Source organism: Oryctolagus cuniculus, chromosome 13 (genome assembly GCF_051225735.1).
Source record: "Oryctolagus cuniculus isolate XC-2025 breed Fujian yellow rabbit chromosome 13, ASM5122573v1, whole genome shotgun sequence".
Classification (NCBI taxonomy): domain Eukaryota; kingdom Metazoa; phylum Chordata; class Mammalia; order Lagomorpha; family Leporidae; genus Oryctolagus; species Oryctolagus cuniculus.
In genome coordinates this window covers 13901073-13921558 of record NC_142879.1, presented here as the reverse complement: position 1 = coordinate 13921558, position 20486 = coordinate 13901073, and the positions used below count along the sequence as shown (strand labels likewise).

Genomic DNA, 20486 nt, shown 5'->3' with positions numbered 1-20486 from the left:
GAATACCCTCTACATTGTATTTTAGTGCAGTAGTCTTGTTTAAATTGTATCTTTTCCTCAAATATTAGTTTTGAAATTTTAAAATGAAAATGAAAAATGAGAATACTCCAAATCTTATAAAAAGTTGTGTTACTATTTTTAATTCCATCTCATTATTCTTCTTCAACTTGATGAGTTAGATGATTTCCTTTTAACATTTTAGCATTTGTATTTTTAGTGTATGTATATTTATATTTAGTATATTTAGTATATTTAGTATATTTAGTATTTTAGCATTAGTATATTTTATAATAAATTTTCCATACAAATGTTGATACTTAAAATGTGTTACCATTTTTATGCAGAGTTTTAAATATATTTTCTGTATATACTAGATTTAAATATTTATTTTTTAAAAGATTTATTTTTTTATTCAGATGTCAGAGTGACAGAGAGAGAGAGAGAGATCCTCCATCCACTGATTCACTCTGCAGATGGCTTCAATGGCCTGTGCTGGGCCAAGCCAAAGTAAGGAGCCAGGAGCTTCATCCCAGTCTCCCACATGTGTGGCAGGGATCCAAACACTTGGGCCATATTTCCTGCTTTTCCTAGGCCATTGGGAGGGGGTTGATTGGAAGTGGAGCAGCTGGAACATGAACCTGCACCCATATGGGATGCTGGCATTGCAGGTGGTGGCTTTATCAAATATGCCACAACACTGCCCCTTAATTTAAATATTTCAATTTCAGTTCTTTGAAATGTTTTTGTTGATAGTATTATATAAAATACATCTTAATAGGAGAACACAATGGATTTTTTCAAGTAGTTTCAATTGCATTAGCTTGGTATATACTTCATTTCTTTATTTTTTTTAAAAATATTTATTTATTTATTTGAAAGAGTTACACAGAGAGAGGAGAGAGAGAGAGAGAGAGAGAGAGAGGTCTTCCATCCAATGGTTCACTCCCCAGTTGGCTGCAACTGCCGGAGCTGTGCCGATCTGAAGCCAGGAGCCAGGAGCTTCTTCTGGGTCACCCACGTGGGTGCAGGGATCCAAGGACTTGGGCCATCTTCTACTTCTTTCCCAGGCCATAGCAGAGAGCTGGATTGGAAGTGGAACAGCCGGGACTTGAACCGGCGCCCATATGGGATGCCAGCACTTCAGGCCAGGGCATTAACCCACTGTGCAACAGCGCTGGTCCCTATACTGCATTTCTAAAATGTACTTTTTCTTTTATTCTAGGAAAATGATTTGAATGAAACTCTTAAAACGCTCTATAACCACCCAGTACCAAAGGCAAACACTCCTGTCAATTTGAGTGTGGTAAGTGTTCAATCTGTAATTGTTTAATTCATAACAATTTCTCATTTAAGAACACTTAAATTTTCAAGAAATTCTTTGCTAGTTTACCTCTGCCTCCAGAAAAAGCTCAACACTAAGAATTATACAACTAGTAATAATATTGGTGCATGCTGTAACTATTTGTCATTTTGGATATATTTGGTGTGTATTTCGATAGTTGTTAAGTTAAAGAATTAAAAAAATTATTATATATTAAAAGTAACCAAATTTGTGAGGGTATTTCGGTTATGAGGAGTACTGGTTTTCAGATGAAATATGTGCATAATAAAGAAAAGCAGGTACATTTACACCATTACCTTTACTAAAATGAAAACAATGCTGAATAAGAACAGAAAATAGCATATAATGCATCAGTTTATGATTAAAATTCTGGATCAACAATTCTTTCTTTTCATGTGCTTCAGTATATCTAATATAATCACAAGGCACTGGAAATATGATTAGAGTTCATCATGTGAAACTCTCCGTTTGACATCTATATCTAAAAACTCATTTGTGTTTTTGGGGATTTTATAAGTGTTCAAAGTTTGGGATAATAAAAGATGGATTTCCTACTATACTCTTCAATAATTTAGCATTCTGAATAGAATGTTGAAATTTATTCATATGGACCCTATTTCTTCCAAAATAATAATAAACTGCTTCAATAAAGATGAAAAAATTTAATGATACAAGAAAAGGAGAGAAAAAGTAGAAATATATAAAGTAATATTATTGAGTCTTTTGCATTTTTGCAATATCAGGAAACTGTTATCCTTATTATATTCTGTCTTTGGCAGCTTTCTTGCCTAAATTTCCTCCTCTAAGTCATTTAGTAATAGTGTTCACATGCATTATTCCATTCTTTGAATTCCCGCTGTCAGCAGCCTACTTCAAGTGCCTAGCACTTCACATAGTCCTTGGTCTCCTACTCGTCCAGTCTACTAACGACTATTAAATTAAACTTCCTTAAACTATATTCTGTCCTTAGCTGAAAACTTTTTATAACTTTTTTTTAATGGTTGGTCTACAGGTTTCACTTACAGTAGAATTTGTCCAAATTTTTCATCAGGCTGTCAGGACCACCCAGTTCTCAGCTTTATTCTAACTTTTCATTTTCTGTCTCATTATTTCATTTTTCTGTCTCATTTTTTCCCAGAGTGATCCTCTACTTTGGTCACAATGTTCTGTTCAGCTTCTAGAGTGAATGCATGTTTTTATTTCACACAGAAACTTCTTTTTAGACTACCTGTCTCTTGTTCTCTGCTCTAGAACCTTTTCTCTCACCCAGCTTCAAGTGTGCTTTCTTTGCTGTGGTTACTGCTGCTTTGTACCCCTCCCCCCCCCCTTTTTTTTTGACAGGCAGAGTTAGATAGTGACAGAGAGAGAGAGAGAGAGAGAGAGAGAGAGAGAAAGGTCTTCCTTTTCCGTTGGTTCACCTCCCAAATGGCCTCTTTGGCCAGCACGCTGTGCTGATCTGAAGCCAGGAGCCAGGTGCTTCCTCCTGGTCTCCCGTGCGGGTGCAGGGGCCCAAGGACCTGGGCCATCTTCCACTGCCTTCCCGGGCCACAGCAGAGAGCTGGACTGGAAGAGGAGCAACCAGGACAGAATCCTGTGCCCTGACTGGAACCAGGGGTGCCGGCGCCTCAGGCGGAGGATCAGCCCAGCCTGTACCCCGTTTTGTTGTACCTTCCCAAGTGGAAATGTTTAGCAGTCTTTTGGAGAGATAGGGAATGGAAAGCTAAGGGTAGCCTGGAATTTTTAACCCATTTGGAGTCATCTGCAGATAGAATTGTAGCTGTTGAAAGGATAGGATAGAACATAGCATTAAGTGGAGACTAACAAAAAGGCTTTGTGGAAGAAGAAAAGAGAAGCAGTAAAAGAATTAGAGGGAAAAGCAGGTAAGGAGAAACACAGATTCCTGCATCACTGGAGCCAAGGGAAGCCAAGGTTTACGGCTGGAGAAAACACAGCAGAAAGGCCAAGGACAAAAATGAAAAATCCCTGAATTTTTCAAAAAGAAGTCATCTTTTTTGAAAGCCTTGTGTTTATAAAATGACTGTGATGTTTTGTTAAGTGAATTAACAAAAATATAAGTTCCAGTAGGAGGCTACTATTGTCCAGTATAAATGAGAAGTAAAAACATTCCTAGCACCCATCTTCTCAGGATTAAAGAAATGCCCTATAAAATAGATCTCAAAAGTACTGGGTATTGGAACATTTCATCTTTACCAGTCAGAATTATAAAGACTTGAGGACTTTCATCTTTAACAAGACTAGAAAATTTGGATTAAATAGTAGTCATTAAATATGTAATGATGTTAAGCAAAAAAGTTGGTCTTCTTTCATGATCCTTTTTTCCATTTGAGAAATTAGGTAAGTCAAGTTTTCAGAAAGCTCCTGGTTATCGCTTCTCAGCCTTTTGGCTAAGATCAAGTGTAGAAAGCTCCTAGGGTAATCATGTGAAGTATATTGAGACATACCATCAAGAGCTATCCATTTTTAGTGGATAGTGAATTGAAATTTTCATCTCGTGGAGAATATATTTTTCATTGTGCTTGAAATAATCTTGTTGAAGGTGTTTTAGTAATTATGTCCCATTTTTGTGAGGAACTTTACAACAGTTGATAGAAAATACATATAATGAAAACACAGTGAAGGGATTTAACATTTTTGTACACCGATAGACTCATTTTTAGAAATACATTTTCTACAAGCTTTTGATGTGCTCTAGTGTGTATAATAACTGTTTATATAATTAAACTATTTCTTATAGATTTTGAAAAATAAATTTTGTTTCCTTTTAAATTGACACATAAATTTAGCTGTTTATAGGGTAGAGGGTGATGTTTTAATAATGTATATAATTATGTAAATGATCAAATAAGGGAAATTAGCATTTCCATCAAGTTGAGCATTTGTCATTTCTTTGTGATGAGAACATTCAAAATTCTTCTAGCCACCTTGAAATATATATTATTCTTTTTTAAAAAAGATATATTTATTTATTTGAATGTCAAAGTTACACAGAGAGAGAAGGAGAGGCAGAGAGAGAGAGAGGTCTTCCATCCACTGGTTCACTCCCCAGTTGGCTGCAATGGTCAGAGCTGCGCCGATCTGAAGCCAGGAGCCAGGAGTTTCTTCCAGGTCTCCCACTGGAGTGCAGGTGCCCAAGGACTTGGGCCATCTTCCGCTGCTTTCCCAGGCCATAGCAGAGAGCAGGGTCAGAAGTAGAGCAGCTGGGTCTCGAACTGTTGCCCATATGAGATACTAGCACTGCAGGCAGCAGCTTTACCCACTATGCCACAGCATCGGCCCCTATATATTATTCTTTTTTTTTTTACTTATGAATTTCTTTTTTTAAACTTTTATTTAATGAATATACATTTCCAAAGTACAGCTTATGGATTACAATGGCTATCCCCCCCCCCCAACTTCCCTCCCACCTGCAACCCTCGCCTTTCCCACTCCCTCTCCCCTTCCATTCACATCAAGATTCATTTTCAATTCTCTTTATATACAGAAGATCAGTTTAGCATATATTAAGTAAAGATTTCAACAGTTTGCACCCACATAGAAACACAAAGTGAAAAATACTGTTTGAGTACTGGTTATAGCATTAAATCGCAATGTACAGCACATTGACAGAGATCCTACATGAGGAGTAAGTGCACAGTGACTCCTGTTGTTGACTTAACAAATTGACACTCTTGTTAATGGCATCAGTAATCACCCTAGGCTCTTGTCATAAGTTGCCAAGGCTATGGAAGTCTTTTGAGTTCACCGACTCTGATCATATTTAGACAAGGTCGTAGTCAGAGTGGAAGTTTTCTCCTCCCTTCAGAGAAAGGTACCTCCTTCTTTGATGACCTGTTCTTTTCACTGGGATCTCATTGGCGGAGATCTTTCATTTAGGTGTTTTTTTTTTAAATTAATTAATTAATTAATTATTTATTTTTTGCCAGAGTGTCTTGGCTTTCCATGCCTGAAATACTCTCATGGGCTTTTCAGCCGGATCCGCATGCCTTCAGGGCTGATTCTGAGGCCAGAGTGCTGTTTAGGACATCTGCCATTCTATGAGTCTGCTGTGTATCTCACTTCCCATGTTGGATCGTTCTCTCCCTTTTCTATTCTATCAGCTAGTATTTGCAGACACTATTCTTGTTTATGTGATCCCTTTGGCTCTTAGTCCTATCATTATGATCAATTGTGAACAGAAATGGATCACTGGGACTAGTGAGATGGCATTGGTACATGCCACCTTGATGGGATTGAATTGGAATCCCCTGGTATGTTTCTAACTCTAACGTTTGAGGTAAGTCAGCTTGAGCATGTCCCGAATTGCACATCTCTTCCCTCTCTTATTCCCACCCTTATATTTAACAGGGATCACTTTTCAGTTTTCGACACTGAAGAATAACTGTATTGATTACAGTATTCAACCAAAAGTATTAAGTAGAACAAACAAAAAAAATACTAAGAGGGATAATGTATTAAGTTGTTCATCAACAGTCAGGGCAAGGGCTGATCAAGTCACCGTTTCTCATAGTGTTCATTTCACTTTAACTGGTTTCCTTTTTGGTGCTCAGTTAATTGTCACTGATCAGGGAGAACATATGGTATTTGTCCCTTTGGGACTGGCTTAATTCACTCAGCATAATGTTTTCCAGATTCCTCCATCTTGTTGCAAATGACCGGGTGTTATTGTTTTTGACTGCTGTATAGTATTCTATAGAGTACATGTCCCATAATTTCTTTATCCAGTCTACTGTTGATGGGCATTTGTGTTGGTTCCAGGTCTTAGCTATTGTGAATTGAGCTGCAATAAACATTAATGTGCAGACAGCTTGTTTGTTTGCCAATTTCATTTCCTTTGGGTAAATTCCAAGGAGTGAGATGGCTGGGTTGTAAGGTAGGGTTATATTCAGGTTTCTGAGGAATCTCCAGACTGACTTCCATAGTGGCTTAACCAGTTTGCATTCCCACCAACAGTGGGTTAGTGTCCCTTTTCCCCCACATCCTCTCCAGCATCTATTGTTGGTAGATTTCTGTATGTGAGCCATTCTAACTGGGGTGCCACATTGTGTAATACAACACCAGAAACAGGTGCTTCTATCTGGCTGTAGTTTTTATTTTTTAAAATATTTTGATTTTTTTTTAATTTATTTTTTAACGAACCCAAATTTCATGAGTACAACTTTAGGTCTGGCTGTAGTTTTATACTCATTGCCCAGTCTCTCCTTATCCTCTGATAATTACTACTTTATGTCTGTTTAGTCAATCTTTTTACATTTTACATAGGAATGAGATAATGTGCTATTTGTCCTTCTGTGCCTGGCTTGTTTCATATATCATGAAAAACCCAGGTTCATCCATGTTGCTACAAATGACAGGATTTCATTCCTTTTTATGGCTGAAAAATTTTCCATTATGGCTACATATCTCACTTTAAAATCCATGTTTGTTGATGGACATTTAGGATGATTCTGTATCTTGGCCACTTGAATAATGCCGCAGTAAACTTGAGAGTGCAGATAACACTGTGATATACTGATTTCATTTTTCTTAGTTATACCCAATAGTGGGATTACTGAATCATATGATAGTTCTGTTTTTATTTTTTTGAGAAACCCCCTTAATGTTCCCCATCATAGCTGCACTAATTTGAATTCCCACCAACAATGTATGAGAGTTTCACTTTCTCTGTATCCTTTCTGTTCTAACTGGGTTAAGGTGATAATGCCATGTAGTTTTATTGTTAATTTCCATGATTGATGTTCAGCATTTTTATATATACCTATTGATCATTTAGACTTTTGCATAAAGTCCATGTGAGCTTTCAAATCTTGTACCCTTATTTTCAAGCCTGCAGTATTTTAAGTATTGCCAAAATCAACTGGTTAGCTTTGTGTCAAGTTCATTAATAATTTCAACAGATGACTAAAATAACGTGCCTGGTTCTGTGCTTTTAGGGAGTGACAAATTTGGGACTCGAACACTTGTCTTCCACCACTAACAGATTTTTAGTTTTGTGATCCCAAATCAAAGCATGGAATCACAAAAGTTTTTGTGCCAACACAAGTGGAGAGTGGCCAGTAGAATATCAGAGATTTTATGAAAAGTTAACATTTAATATAAGCATTCTTTCTGAAAATATATTTCAAAATCATTAAATATCACAGCATTATCTACTCTCACAATATGAATTGGTTTGTTTAGGATTTTTCTAGTATAACATTAGCAAAACAACATTTAAAATAACATTTGTAATAGTAATAAGTATTTTCAGTAAAGTAGCTACATTTGTATCAAATTTACAGGAATTTTTCATGTAAGCTCCCCCCACAAAAGTAAAATATACTTTTTCTCTCATATATTATAAAGAACCAAGATATATTTTTTGCCAGTGAGCAAGTTCTGAAAGATCAGCCCTCATTAGTACCGGTGAGTTAAAAGGACATTGGCTTCTAAAAATCACTATTAAATTGGGAAAAATTTATTCTTTCACTATGATTTTAAGATGTGCTTCAGTCCTTTGGGAAATGGTAAATTTGGCTTTTTATTGAAAATACTTTGGAGTATATTTTCTGTTTATACTATCTTTTAAAGCAAAGTTCAGTTAAAGACAGTACTGTTAAAAAACCCTTCCCAATCAAAATAGCAAATGGAGACCATACTGTGCATATTCTCCATTTTCAGTATAGTAATATCAATGTACATCCATAGCATGAGAGTTCCATCACATTTTTGATCATACGATCTTCAGAGATCTGAAGATCTTATGATTTATCTCATGGTTTTTTCCACCCTGGAAAATTATGCATTGCATCCATGCTAACTAGCCTTGTTCTGACTAATTATGACTAGAAAATACGTTTCTCAGGTATTTCCAATATTTAACTATAAATCAATATTAAATATATATTTATGTGATTGATATATTAAAATTATCTTGGATACTAATATGAACAGAAAATAAAACATCTTTTCGTGATTAGATTGCACTTTGATTTGGGAATTTTGTGGGAAACATGAATGCATAGGCACAAGATGCTTTTTATATAAATCTTTCCATGAATCATTGTATTGCTTTGAATGTAAGAGGTTTATAGTTTGGAAAGCATAACAATATTTTAAGAAGTTTCAAGCTTTGAAAAATTGTGTTTCATTTCTGCTTTCTAAATAATATACTGGTTAATGTTTACCAAAGAGATTTGATGTGATTTGCCACAAGAAATCAGGAATCTTAATAGATTTTGATATATGTTTGGGGTAGAAAGCTTTATTTTCTAGTCTACGTAAACTCAAAGTGTTTTAAGAATGTGGATATTCATATAAATAAACACACACACACACACACACACACACACACATATGTAAATCCTGGGGCAGTTTACCCTCTTTTACCTTAAAACTTTTTCCAGGATTCTTTTTTTTTTTTTTTTTTAACTTTTATTTAATGAATATAAATTTCCAAAGTACAGCTTATGGATTACAATGACTTCCCCCCATAACATCCCTCCCACCCGCAACCCTCCCCTTTCCCACTCCCTCTCCCCTTCCATTCACATCAAGCTTCATTTTCGATTCTCTTTATATACAGAAGATCAGTTTAGCATACATTAAGATTTCAACAGTTTGCTCACACACAGAAACATAAAGTGAAAAATAATAGATGATTTTTTAAATGATGATGAAATCAGATCAGACCTATTGTCATGTTTAATCCCAGTGAGAGTCAAGTAGGAAATTGATAATTTTTTTTCAGAAGATCAGTATAGTATACATTAAGTAAAGATTTCAACAGTTTGCACCCACATAGAAACACAAAGTGAAATATACTGTTTGAGTACTCGTTATAGCATTAAATCTCAGTGTACAGCACATTAAGGACAGAGATCCTACATGAGGAGTAAGTGCACAGTGACTCCTGTTGTTGACTTAACAAATTGACACGCTTGCTTATGGCATCAGGAATCTCCCTATGCTCCAGTCATGAGTTTCCAAGGCTATGGAAGCCTTTTGAGTTCTCCGACTCTTATCTTGTTTAGACAAGGTCATAGTCAAAGTGGAGGTTCTCTCCTCCCTTCAGAGAAAGGTACCTCCTTCTTTGATGACCTATTCTTTCCACTGGGATCTCACTCACAGAGATCTCTCATTTAAGTCTTTTTGTTTTGCCAGAGTGTCTTGGCTTTCTATGCCTGAAATACTCTCATGGGCTTTTCAGCCAGATCCACGTGCCTTAAGGGCTGATTCTGAGGCCAGAGTGCTGTTTAGGACATCCACCATTCTATGAGTCTGCTGTGTATCTCGCTTCCCATGTTGGATCACTCTCCCTTTTATTTATTCTATCGGTTAGTATTAGCAGGTACTAGACTTGTTTATGTGATCCCTTTGACTCTTAGTCCTTTCATTATGATCAATTGTGAACTGAAATTGATCACTTGGACTAGTGAGATGGCATTGGTACATGCCACCTTGATGGGATTGAATTGGAATCCCCTGGTATGTTTCTAACTCTACCATTTGGGGCAAGTCAGCTTGAGCATGTCCCAAATTGTACATCTCTTCCCTCTCTTATTCCTACTCTTATGTTTAACAGGGATCACATTTCAGTTAAATTTCAACACTTAAGAATAACTGTGTATTAATTACAGAATTAAACCAGTAGTATTAAGTAGAACAGACAAAAAATACTAAGAGGGATAATGTATTAAGTTGTTCATTAACAGTCAGGGCAATGCTGATCAAGTCACCTTTTCTCATAGTGTCCATTTCACTTCAACAGGTTTCCTTTTTGGTGTTCAGTCGTTATTTCAATTTTGTTCAATTTTTCAGTGAATTAGTTTTAATTGACACCTAACTATTAAAGCTATTAAATCACATCATCTTACAGATCTCTCAAATTCAGCAAATCCTGTGCCAGGCTATGGACTTATTAATTTAGCCAGTATTTTTTCTTGTCTTTATCCTCAGTTACATGAGGATTTTATGTATGTCATAAAATTTTAACTCTCCTTTTCTTATGTGATTCATTTCTGTTGATCAGCATTCCTACTTCATTACCCCTGACGTAACTGGACTCCCCACAATACCTGAGAGTGTAAGTTTTTCTGTTTTCTACTTTATTTTGGTCTCATTGTTTTTATGAACTTCTGTATAGAGAAATAGGATACATAGTAATTACCTGTGTTATTGAGAAATACTGAAGAAATAAGGAATGATGGTATTATCTTTTTTCTCTTTTTGTATCTACCCCTTTACACCTTTCTTAAAATCTGGCTGTAGACAAGGAAAATGGTGAGGGAAAATGTATTTCTGTGGTTTGGAATAGTTAGGATCATGTATATCTAATCAGGTTCTATACTCCCCAGTGTCTGATCCAGCAGGTCTCAGCAGGTGGCATCTACTTGTGCAGAGGAATTCTAGCAATGGGAAATGTCTTCATACAAGTAGTCACTTTAGTGAACTGGCAGGAGTACTTTAGATTCCTTGTGTGTAACTATTCACATTTTAGATATCCTTAATTTATTGATTTTAATTTATGGTAATACCTCTTTTGTAAGGTGTGAAAGTATTATAAAAATTAATTTCTGAATTTCACATGCTCTTTAGAGCCCTAATTATCTATACTAGAATTATTTTCAGTGTTTAAGTAGTTATTACAAATTTATATTTTATAGAAAAGCTTACATAGATAATGAAGTAATAAAATACATTTTATGCTTTTTGATAAGTATGTGAAAGGGAAATTTTTTTTACATATTTTTTTCTCCAGATCCCTTTAGAAAACAGAAATGAATCAGTAGAAATAATCCAATCAAAGTGAGGGGTAGAACCAACAGGAAAACAATATTTCCGATATGCATATTATTTACTGCAGAATCCTACCATTTTTCCAAATATGTTTTCAAACCTACTGAGTGTTTGCTTTGTCAAAGCACATGGGGAATTAATAACATCCAAGAAGATAATTGTAAATTTTCTAGCATCAAACTAGGACTGCCAATGGTGTTTCAATACAGATGAATAGATAACACCTGTAAAAAGACTTTGCATCAAGTTTCTCTTCGTGTAGTTCTGAGATAGGTCATCAAAGCTCTCAGTCGCAGAGTAGACCCTGAAGTCGTGACTGCTGAACACTGTGGGCTGGGCACCCTGTTATGTATTCCATAAGCCTGACTGACCATGCCTTCACTTGTGTGACTGGCCCATTCACCTCAGCATTTCTAATACAAAGTTAATCTTACTGCCGTCTACTTTTCTCTACTGTTTACATTTCTCTTAAATTTACTCACATCCAACTTGACTTAACAAATGCCACAGATTCAAAAAAAACATTACTTTGAAAGCTTTAAGGAAACAAGCATTCTAAGGAAAAACTGCTGAGAATATATAATTTTGCATCTCCTTTGATGTATTTTATTTTGTAAAAGTCTTGTGTTTGGAAAAGAAGAAGTGAGGATATAAACATAGGCAGCCTTATTGACTGAGAAATAATCTCCCATCTAAAAATTATTTGTTTTTGAGATAAAAGAAAAATTCTATCATCAAATACCATAAAAGTGATTTTGTCTGTGAAGAGTTGAATTGGGTGGTAAAAGCAGGCTTCAAATACAGAAAATAGGAAATTAACCTTTTCCCCCAAAATTCAGCATCACTCACAGATATAGATTCTGTTGATATGCGCTGCCATGGTTACCACTTTGTCATGGTAAAGATTCGACTTTTTGGAAATTGAAGAAGCAGTTGGATTTCTTGTTTTCTTGCCCAACTAAAAGTTTTAGCCCACCTACTCATAATCTTACTTGGTACTATATTCCAAATTTATTCGATTATCTAATTCAGCCCCTTACTTTGTTGCTTTCTGATGTGCTTTAGTTTGATTGCAGAAGATTAAAAATAAGTAATAATAAGAAGAGGATCTAAAAGTCAGTGTCAGTGTATTTTGTCCCTATCTTGTTCTTTTGGGTGGGAAGCAATTTCAAGTGCTAATGGAAGGAATCAGTTTAGGACATCACTGAATTGTACTTTGATGTAGTGATATGAAGCAAGCCTGATGTGCGTTATAAGCAAGGGATTTTTCCCTAATGAAGAACCGAAGGACTGATTATAGTAACTGGTATCATTTAGTGGTTTTGCCTACAGAGTTTATGGCAAACATGGACAGATACAAATAGATTTTTGGGGGTAGCAATTTCTCAAATTTTAGTGTGTATGAGAATCACTGGGCATGTTTCAAAGGAAGATTCCTGGGGCGATACTCTGCAGATTATAATTCTGCAGGTCCAGGTGAGGGCCCAAGAAGTCAACTTCTGCTCAAAGACTTTTCAACTACTTGGAAGGAGGGGCTTGTGCAAGGTGGGAAAGTGTACCCCTCTCTGATCATACTCCGAGAAGCACTTTCCTAAAAAAGGGTTGTGATCCAAGTAATAAGAGACTACTACATGATTTATATGGCAGCAGAATGGTATTAAATTTAATTTAATGAATGCTTTTTTTAAAAAATAATAATATCCTTTGAACTTTATGACATTTTTGGTTAGCTGTATAAAAAGTTTGCCTTCCTATTCACCAAGAGCTGTGACTTACGCAGTTGCTTTTCACTTGTGCAGAGAAATCTTACAGAATATTTTGTTGCTGTGGACGTGAACAACATGCTGCAGCTGTACGCCAGTATGCTGCACGAAAGGCGCATCGTCATTACCTCTAGCAAATTAAGCACTGTGAGTACTTCGCCTTCCTTTCAGGTAGCATGCATTGATGTCCCACAAAGAGGCCGAAACCTCTGCAGATGTAGAAATGTGCTGTGTGTGCTTACCAGACAATGTCTACATACTTTTCAGATATATGGTTTTAATCTGGCTCTCGAAGTACAAAAGTCTGATTTATAGAAGGCCTTCTCAGATGCATTAAGGCAGGTTAATTATTTTTTCTTATCAGAAGATGAGAGGTTTTTTTTTTTTTCCTTTTTAACTCTCCAGAGTTCATTTTAGTGCCTTCTACCATATAAAGAATTCTTAAGAGCTATTATGAAATCTTTATTATTCACTTGTAGCTTTTTCCACTGGAGCTACTTGAAAGAAATCAAGAGGCCATGATAATAGCTGCTGTCCTAACCTGGTAATGGGGGGATTCATCTTTGTTGCCAAGTGGTGGTTTGGAAGTAGACTTGATAATAGTCCTCATTTGGAGGAGCTCTTCAGACTGATAATAACTTAACAGTCAAAGTAGCCTTTATTAAAAGTCACAGGTTGTAGGACACTCACTAAAGTGTTCTTTTGGATGATTGTCATTACTGTGGTAAAGGCAATGAGATTAGAGGATTTTCTTGGGTCATAGAAAAATATTCAAAAATATCTTGTTAGATTTCATAATTTTTCTTGTTTAATCATTAAAAATTAGCATTTTCAACTTTAAATTTTAATTCAAATTTAAATGTAGTTTTGAATAATCTTTCTGATATTAAGATTATTCAATATTATATGAAGTTGCTTCTCCCAACATTGGTTTAATTGATTAAAAAATGAAGACTTGTAATGTTTTATTTTCCTATTGTAGAAATAAAAATCTTATTCTACCATTTCAAAGGAGGACTTCTAGGATTTCTTAGGATGTATCTGGTTTTTTTATTTTTTTCCAAAGATTTATTTATTTATTTGAAAGTCAGAATTACACAGAGGGAGAAGAGGCAGAGAGAGAGAAAGAGATCTTTTATCTGCTGGTTCACTACCCAATTGGCTGCAATGGCCTGAAGCCAGGAGCCAGGAGCTTCTTCTGGGTCTCTCACATGGGTGCAGGGGCCCAAGGACTTGGGCCATCTTCTACTGCTTCCCCAGGCCATAGCAGAGAGCTGGATTGGAAGTGGAGCAGCCAGGACTCGAACTGGCACCTGTATGTAATGCTGGCACTGCAGGCAGCAGCTTTACCAGCTACACCTCAGCTCAGGCCCCAGGATGTGTTTAATTAGTACTCAACGGTGGGAAAGATATTAAAATGCCCACCCCAAGGTCAAACAAATAATTGAAGTCAGGTGATGTGAAACTGAGTCTTCTGATTCTAATTTTTGGGTTATTTTCAATTAAAAAAATGCAATTTTGAGAGTTTCCCTTGTAATATTGATATGCTAACTTTCCAAAAATGTTGAAATATTGAAACTGTATGTTAAAAAATATTGAAAAAATATATAAATTTAAAAGAGTGAGTAGTTATTTGTCTTTTCTTCCCCATATTAAAGAGTTGAGAAATTCACTCTAAATCATCTGGTACTTTTACATATTTGCTTTTATACTATTTCAAACTTAGCATTGAAGTAAAATCATTCTTCTCCTCCTCATTTTTTAAACATTTTAGCATTGTAATAAAGGATATTTCTATATGGATTTTATTTTTAATATTAAAAATAGTACAAGCTGTCTTAGAAGCCCAGGAACTAATTCTTATCAGGATTAATTAATATAATTATTTCTTAGGCAAATATGATGTGCCATGCATTTTCTAAGGATTATAAGCTCATAATTAAGTGAAGCAAAATCCAGGCAACCTCGGTTCTTATATCAAACTGGCATGAAGTACATAGTAAAAAAAAAAAAAAACATGTCTGTGGAGGAAAAATCTTCAAAGATTACTAACTATAATAGTCTGGATCTGCAGTTTAGAGCAAGAAGTAATGTGACCAACCTTTAACTTAATATTTAACTTAAAAAAAAAATTTGTTATCCTAAAGGCTTAGTGTTATTCAGGGAGTTCTTTCCTGTGTCCAAGGTCTACTCAGTACCAGTTGTTTATGACAGTTCATGTAAACTTGATTGTGATGTCACCTCTAAGTTACCATCTCTGTTTTGGTTACTCTCTAGGCAGTGGGACTGATAAAATAAGCATAATCCAAGTTCTCTTTTGTGATCCCATGTACCCTTCCTGTGTGGGAGAATCTGCTTAACTTGCATCTATCTTGAACAATTCTTTTATATATGAAATACATTAAAATTTATTTGCTATAAATTCCATGCTCAGTAGCATGTCAGATCAAAGATTAGTGCTGTAACATAAATGAGAGATGAGGCCGGCGCAGCGACTCAATAGGCTAATCCTCCGCCTGCTGCGGCACCCTGGGTTCTAGTCCCGGTCGGGGCACCGGATTCTGTCCCGGTTGCCCCTCTTCCAGGCCAGCTCTCTGCTATGGCCCGGGAGTGCAGTGGAGGATGGCCCAAGTGCTTGGGCCCTGCACCCCATGGGAGACCAGGAGAAGCACCTGGCTCCTGCCTTCAGATCAGCGCGGTGCGCCGGCCGCAGCGTGCCGGCCGCAGCGGCCACTTGGGGGTGAACCAACAGAAAAAGGAAGACCTTTCTCTCTGTCTCTCTCTCTCTCACTGTCCATTCTGCCTGTCAAAATAAATAAATAAATGAGAGATGAACTGGTTTTCAAAAAGAATTTAAGAAAATCTCTGAAATCCCCAATGAATTAACTGCTGTTAAGTTTTGTGCTTAAAATATAAATTTCTTATATTTCTGTTTACCAGGAAGATTGTGATGTATTTAATATTAATGTAAGAAACTGCATTTTACTCACTTTTCAAATCTACAGCAAAACTTTTTGGAAGAATATAATATAAGTTAAAGTATCTTAACATTAATAATTCTGTTGTGGTTTCAGGAGTTGTATCTGCCTGTATTATTTACTCTGGAACAAAAATAACTTCTTGTATTGTAGTAGTATAATATGTGCCAACCTTACAGCTTGTTGCAGATTTTGGTGGTGATTTTTTTGGTAGAGACAGTCCCTTTGTTGGATGCTGTTTGTAGTTAAAAGTTATAATTGGAATCTTTATAAACTTATAAATTAAAAAGTCAAATTTAAGCTATGTAAGCAAAAAAATGAAGAATCTTATATTTTAAACAATTTAATGGTTTTATCTTCTTATATTAAAATGTGGAATGGTGTCGGGACCTGTTTTTGTATTTTTGCATGTTTGAGTTTAATGGATCGGCACATCATCAGTTTTGTCTTTATTTTGATGGTTTGTAGTTTACGCTTAATGCGTATCCAGAAGGGTTTCTGGTAGCTCTGAATAAGAACATGATTTTATGCATGCTGTAGGCAGGACCTCAGTGTGTAAGCCCCAAGTGAATCTTGGTAGACTAGCAGAACACTGTATCAGTCTTATGTATTGAAAGCAAAGGAATAAATCATGGTATTACAAGTGTGTATCAGTTGACTTATCGCTGTTCTGTGACCATGGGTAGGGAGGATAGCCATGTCATTGGTTCTCAAATCAGTCAGGCATGAAGCCTTGTCACATGCCTCTATAATTGTACCTCACAGACTGTCTCTAACTAGTCAGCTGGGGCTGTGCATTTTGTCTCAAACACCCGGCTGGCCGGCCTCTGACAGGAGCTTTCTCATCATCCTGTCAGTAATATGTTAACTAGAGTGTATTTTTGTGGCCCATAGAAGCAGGTGGAAGGGATATTTCTCCATAAAGCAGATGTCTAAATGTTAGCTACAGTTTTGACCAACATTTAGTTGGTAAACATCACCCTTGTAAAGTCTAAGCCCATTAGTTACAAGGTTGATTGTGTGGTGCCTGTTATTTCTGGAATATTTAGAACAAGCAGTACGTGGTGAGTGCTGGAATTGTGTTAACTATAATTTCTTCCTTTGTTATAGTTGCCCCCAGGCATTTAGCATATGCTTTTTTTCTCCTTCTCATTAATGCCATCAGGGGCAGATGCAGAAAGAAATCTTGTGATCCCCAGAAAATCAGCTCTTACAATGTGGGTTTATCGGTCTAGCTGGATGGCGGGGGAGTCCGGAGGATGTCAACCTCTCCGTCTGGGTTATCTGTATTCCTCATTTGTTTCCTAATGGTGCTGCTTGTATCAGCACTGAATCCGGAACTGGAGCACAATCTTTCTGGATATTAAGGATTACACAGTTGGTGAAAGAACAAAGAGGACCCCAGCTCATTCGCGAGTTAAGGCTAGTGACGTGCGTCTTTGTCCCTGTGCTTTGAAGTTGCATCAGGGTGGTGCAGTTAGAGGTTGTTAGCAGGATCTTTTGGAGAGATATTCTGGGATCAGTTTTAAGATTTTTTAATTCTCTCCAAGGTCCATGGCAGCCAGTTATGTCACCTGAAATTGTAGCTAGCAGTTCTACTTACCACTGTGTTGTGAGATGTGTGTACTGCAGTTCTGAATATTGTGTTGTCCTTAAATGCAAAGTGGCTGTGACTGGAGTGTGGAGATGGGACTGATGAGGCTGTCAGGAAGCACTTTGTGGGAAGGGATCTCTGGGGCTTTGTGGAAGAGACGTTTCAGAAAGGAAAACTCGAGATGTTTTATGTTCAAACTCTTGTGATGCTAAAAGCTGTTTTTCATTTAAAATTAAATCACATGTTTCTGCCTTTTGGTTTAGTTCATTTATCTTCTAAAAGTAAACAATTTGCTTTTAACTCATAGAGTTTTTAATATAACAATTATGGAATTATTTGCAAGTGTATTAAATTGTCTTTCCTCTTGGTCCTGTAACCTGGTCCCTATGCAAAAGTGGCCTTAGATGATTTCAGTTACTGTAGTGTTTTCTATAGAGAATCATGACTTAATTTTTTGTGATTGTGATTAGCAATATTAAGTAAAATTGTATACATTTTTGTTTTTTTTTTAGTTAAACTATGGTTGAGGACAGTATATTTATTTTAAGATGTACTTTCTATATTTACATGATTTTACCTACTACTTTTTTTCTGCTTTTCAGTTAGTCAGGTTTTTCTGTTCTGATGAGCTTCTTTAGGTTACATTCTGCAGTCTAACTCATTGCGGAAGTCTCACTCAACATTTCCACGTGGAACTCGCCATCGTTTCCCCTCATAGTCTCCTTTTCATACTATATAGGGATGATTTGGTGAATGGCCTGTCCCTCTCATCTTCTCCCCTACCTCAACCCTATATCTCCTATTTCCTTAGTCTTGTCTGTCCTGATACCTACTCTCCATTGCAGCTCCCCACTGCCTCAGATTAGGCAGCTATCACTTCCCACAAAAATCATTTTCAAGTCACATGTACTGAATGTTAGCAGTTTCTCCCTTAACATCAAATGATAATGGTGACAGTAGCAAGAATATCACCTATATATAGGATAGTGCATACTGTGAATCTGTTACCTTTCTGAGCAATTTATTTAAATTAATTTAATTATAACTTACTCTGGGGTTAGTGCATTTGTTTATCCACTGTGGACAGATGAAGATGAGGATTTTTAAATGTAGACTGGGTAAATTGTGCATAGAACTAGTAAGTGGCTAAACCAGTTCTGTCTCACTCCAGAGTATGTATTTTCAACATAAATACTTTGGAGTGAGCCAGAACTTTTAGAATGACTGTCTCAGAAACCAGGCACATCTTTGCCTTCTGCCTCAAAGTAGCAGCCCTTCCCTAGCAACTTTCAGTTTTTATTCCAGTCACCATTAGTAAATTCACAGTTTTCCCTTGTGTTTGCAGGTCTAATCAGTTATCCCACAATAGCTCCCTCATTTTTTAATAGTACTTTTAGTCCTGACACTTATCTTTTGTTTGGATCTTCTATTTTATAATCTTAACGTATTTGGAAGGCAGAATGACAGAGAAAGAGGTTAGGGGAGAGGAGGAGGCAGAGGGAGAGGGAGAAGAGGAGATAAATCTTTCATCTGCTGGTTTGTTCCCCAAATGGCCACAAGAGCCAGGGATAGGCTAGGCCAAAGCCAGGAGCTGGGAAATACTTGTAGATATCACACATGGGTAGTAGATACCCAGTCATGTGGGCCTTCGTCTACTGCCTCCCTGGTGCATTACCTGAAAGATAGCCAGGGAACACAGCAGCTGGGATTGGAACTGGAACTGGCATTCCAATATGGGATGCCCGCATTACAAAGCAGCAGCTTAACCCACCATGTGCCACAACACCAACCCCTAGTTTTGCATATGATACTAAGTAGAATATGTACTGCTTTCTCCCTTTGAAAGGGTTCATTTGTTCATTTGTTGAATAATTATTGATTTATGGAGCACTTAAGTCATCCTGAGCAGTGTCCTGTTTTTTAGATTTTTTATTTAATGAATGCATTTTTTCATAGATACAACTTTAGGAATATAGTTGTTCTTTCCCCCATAACCCCACCCACCCAACTCCCATCCCGCCTCCTTTTTCCTCTCCCTCTCCCATCTCCTCACAATCCTGAGCTCTGTAGAAGACAAGGCCCGCCGGCGCCTCAGCTCACTAGGCTAATCCTCCGCCTAGCGGCGCCGGCACACCGGGTTCTAGTCCCGGTTGGGGTGCCGGATTCTGTCCTGGTTGCCCCCCTTCCAGGCCAGCTCTCTGCTGTGGCCAGGGAGTGCAGTGGAGGATGGCCCAAGTGCTTGGTCCTGCACCCCATGGGAGACCAGGAGAAGCACCTGGTTCCTGCCTTCGGATCATCGTGGTGCACCGGCCACAGCGCGCCAGCTGCGGCGGCCATTGGAGGGTGAACCAACGGCAAAGGAAGACCTTTCTCTCTGTCTCTCTCTCTCACTGTCCACTCTGCCTGTCAAAAAAAAAAAAAAAAAGAAGAAGACAAGGCCGGCGCCGTGGCTCAATAGGCTAATCCTCCGCCTTGCGGCGCCGGCACACCGGGTTCTAGTCCCGGTCGGGGCGCTGAATTCTGTCCCGGTTGCCCCCCTTCCAGGCCAGCTCTCTGCTGTGGCCCAGGAGTGCAGTGGAGGATGGCCCACTTGGTTGGGCCCTACACCTGCATGGGAGACCAGGAGGAGCACCTGACTCCTGCCTTCAGATCAGCGTGGTGCGCCGGCCGCAGTGCGCTGGCCGCAGCGGCCGTTGAGGGTGAACCAACGGAAAAGCAAGACCTTTCTCTCTGTCTCTCTCTCTCACTGTCCACTCAGCCTGTCCAAAAAAAAAAAAAAAAAAAAAAAAAGTTAACTAAAATAATACCACATTCTTGAAAAGAATTTCTGTCACATCTAGGATATATTTATGTTATGTGTGTGTGTTTAAAGAGAGAGGGAGAGAGGGAGAGAGAGAGAGAGATAGAGAGAGAGAGAGAAGGTCACACTACCAATCTAATTGGGGAGATAAAGCGTATCCAGATTGTCAAGAATCATTTTTGCTAAATTAGGGAATTTGGATTTTATCCAGTAG

General features: G+C 37.4%; 1 protein-coding gene across 18 annotated transcripts in view; it reads left to right on the top strand.

The window, feature by feature from the left end:
• The window catches only part of DENND1B (DENN domain containing 1B), a 303159-nt gene that overhangs the window by 157870 nt on the left and 124803 nt on the right, over positions 1–20486 (top strand). For 11 of the 18 annotated variants that reach the window (XM_051820442.3, XM_089312037.1, XM_070055067.2 and 8 more), the window contains 3 exons: positions 1223–1303; positions 10371–10424; positions 12937–13047. In XM_051820442.3, the coding sequence (XP_051676402.3) occupies positions 1223–1303; positions 10371–10424; positions 12937–13047 (246 nt within the window). Of the gene's footprint in view, positions 1–1222; positions 1304–7705; positions 7766–10370; positions 10425–12936; positions 13048–20486 lie in introns of all 18 variants that reach the window. The other 7 variants (XM_070055062.2, XM_070055061.2, XM_051820446.3 and 4 more) reach the window with 1 other exon arrangement.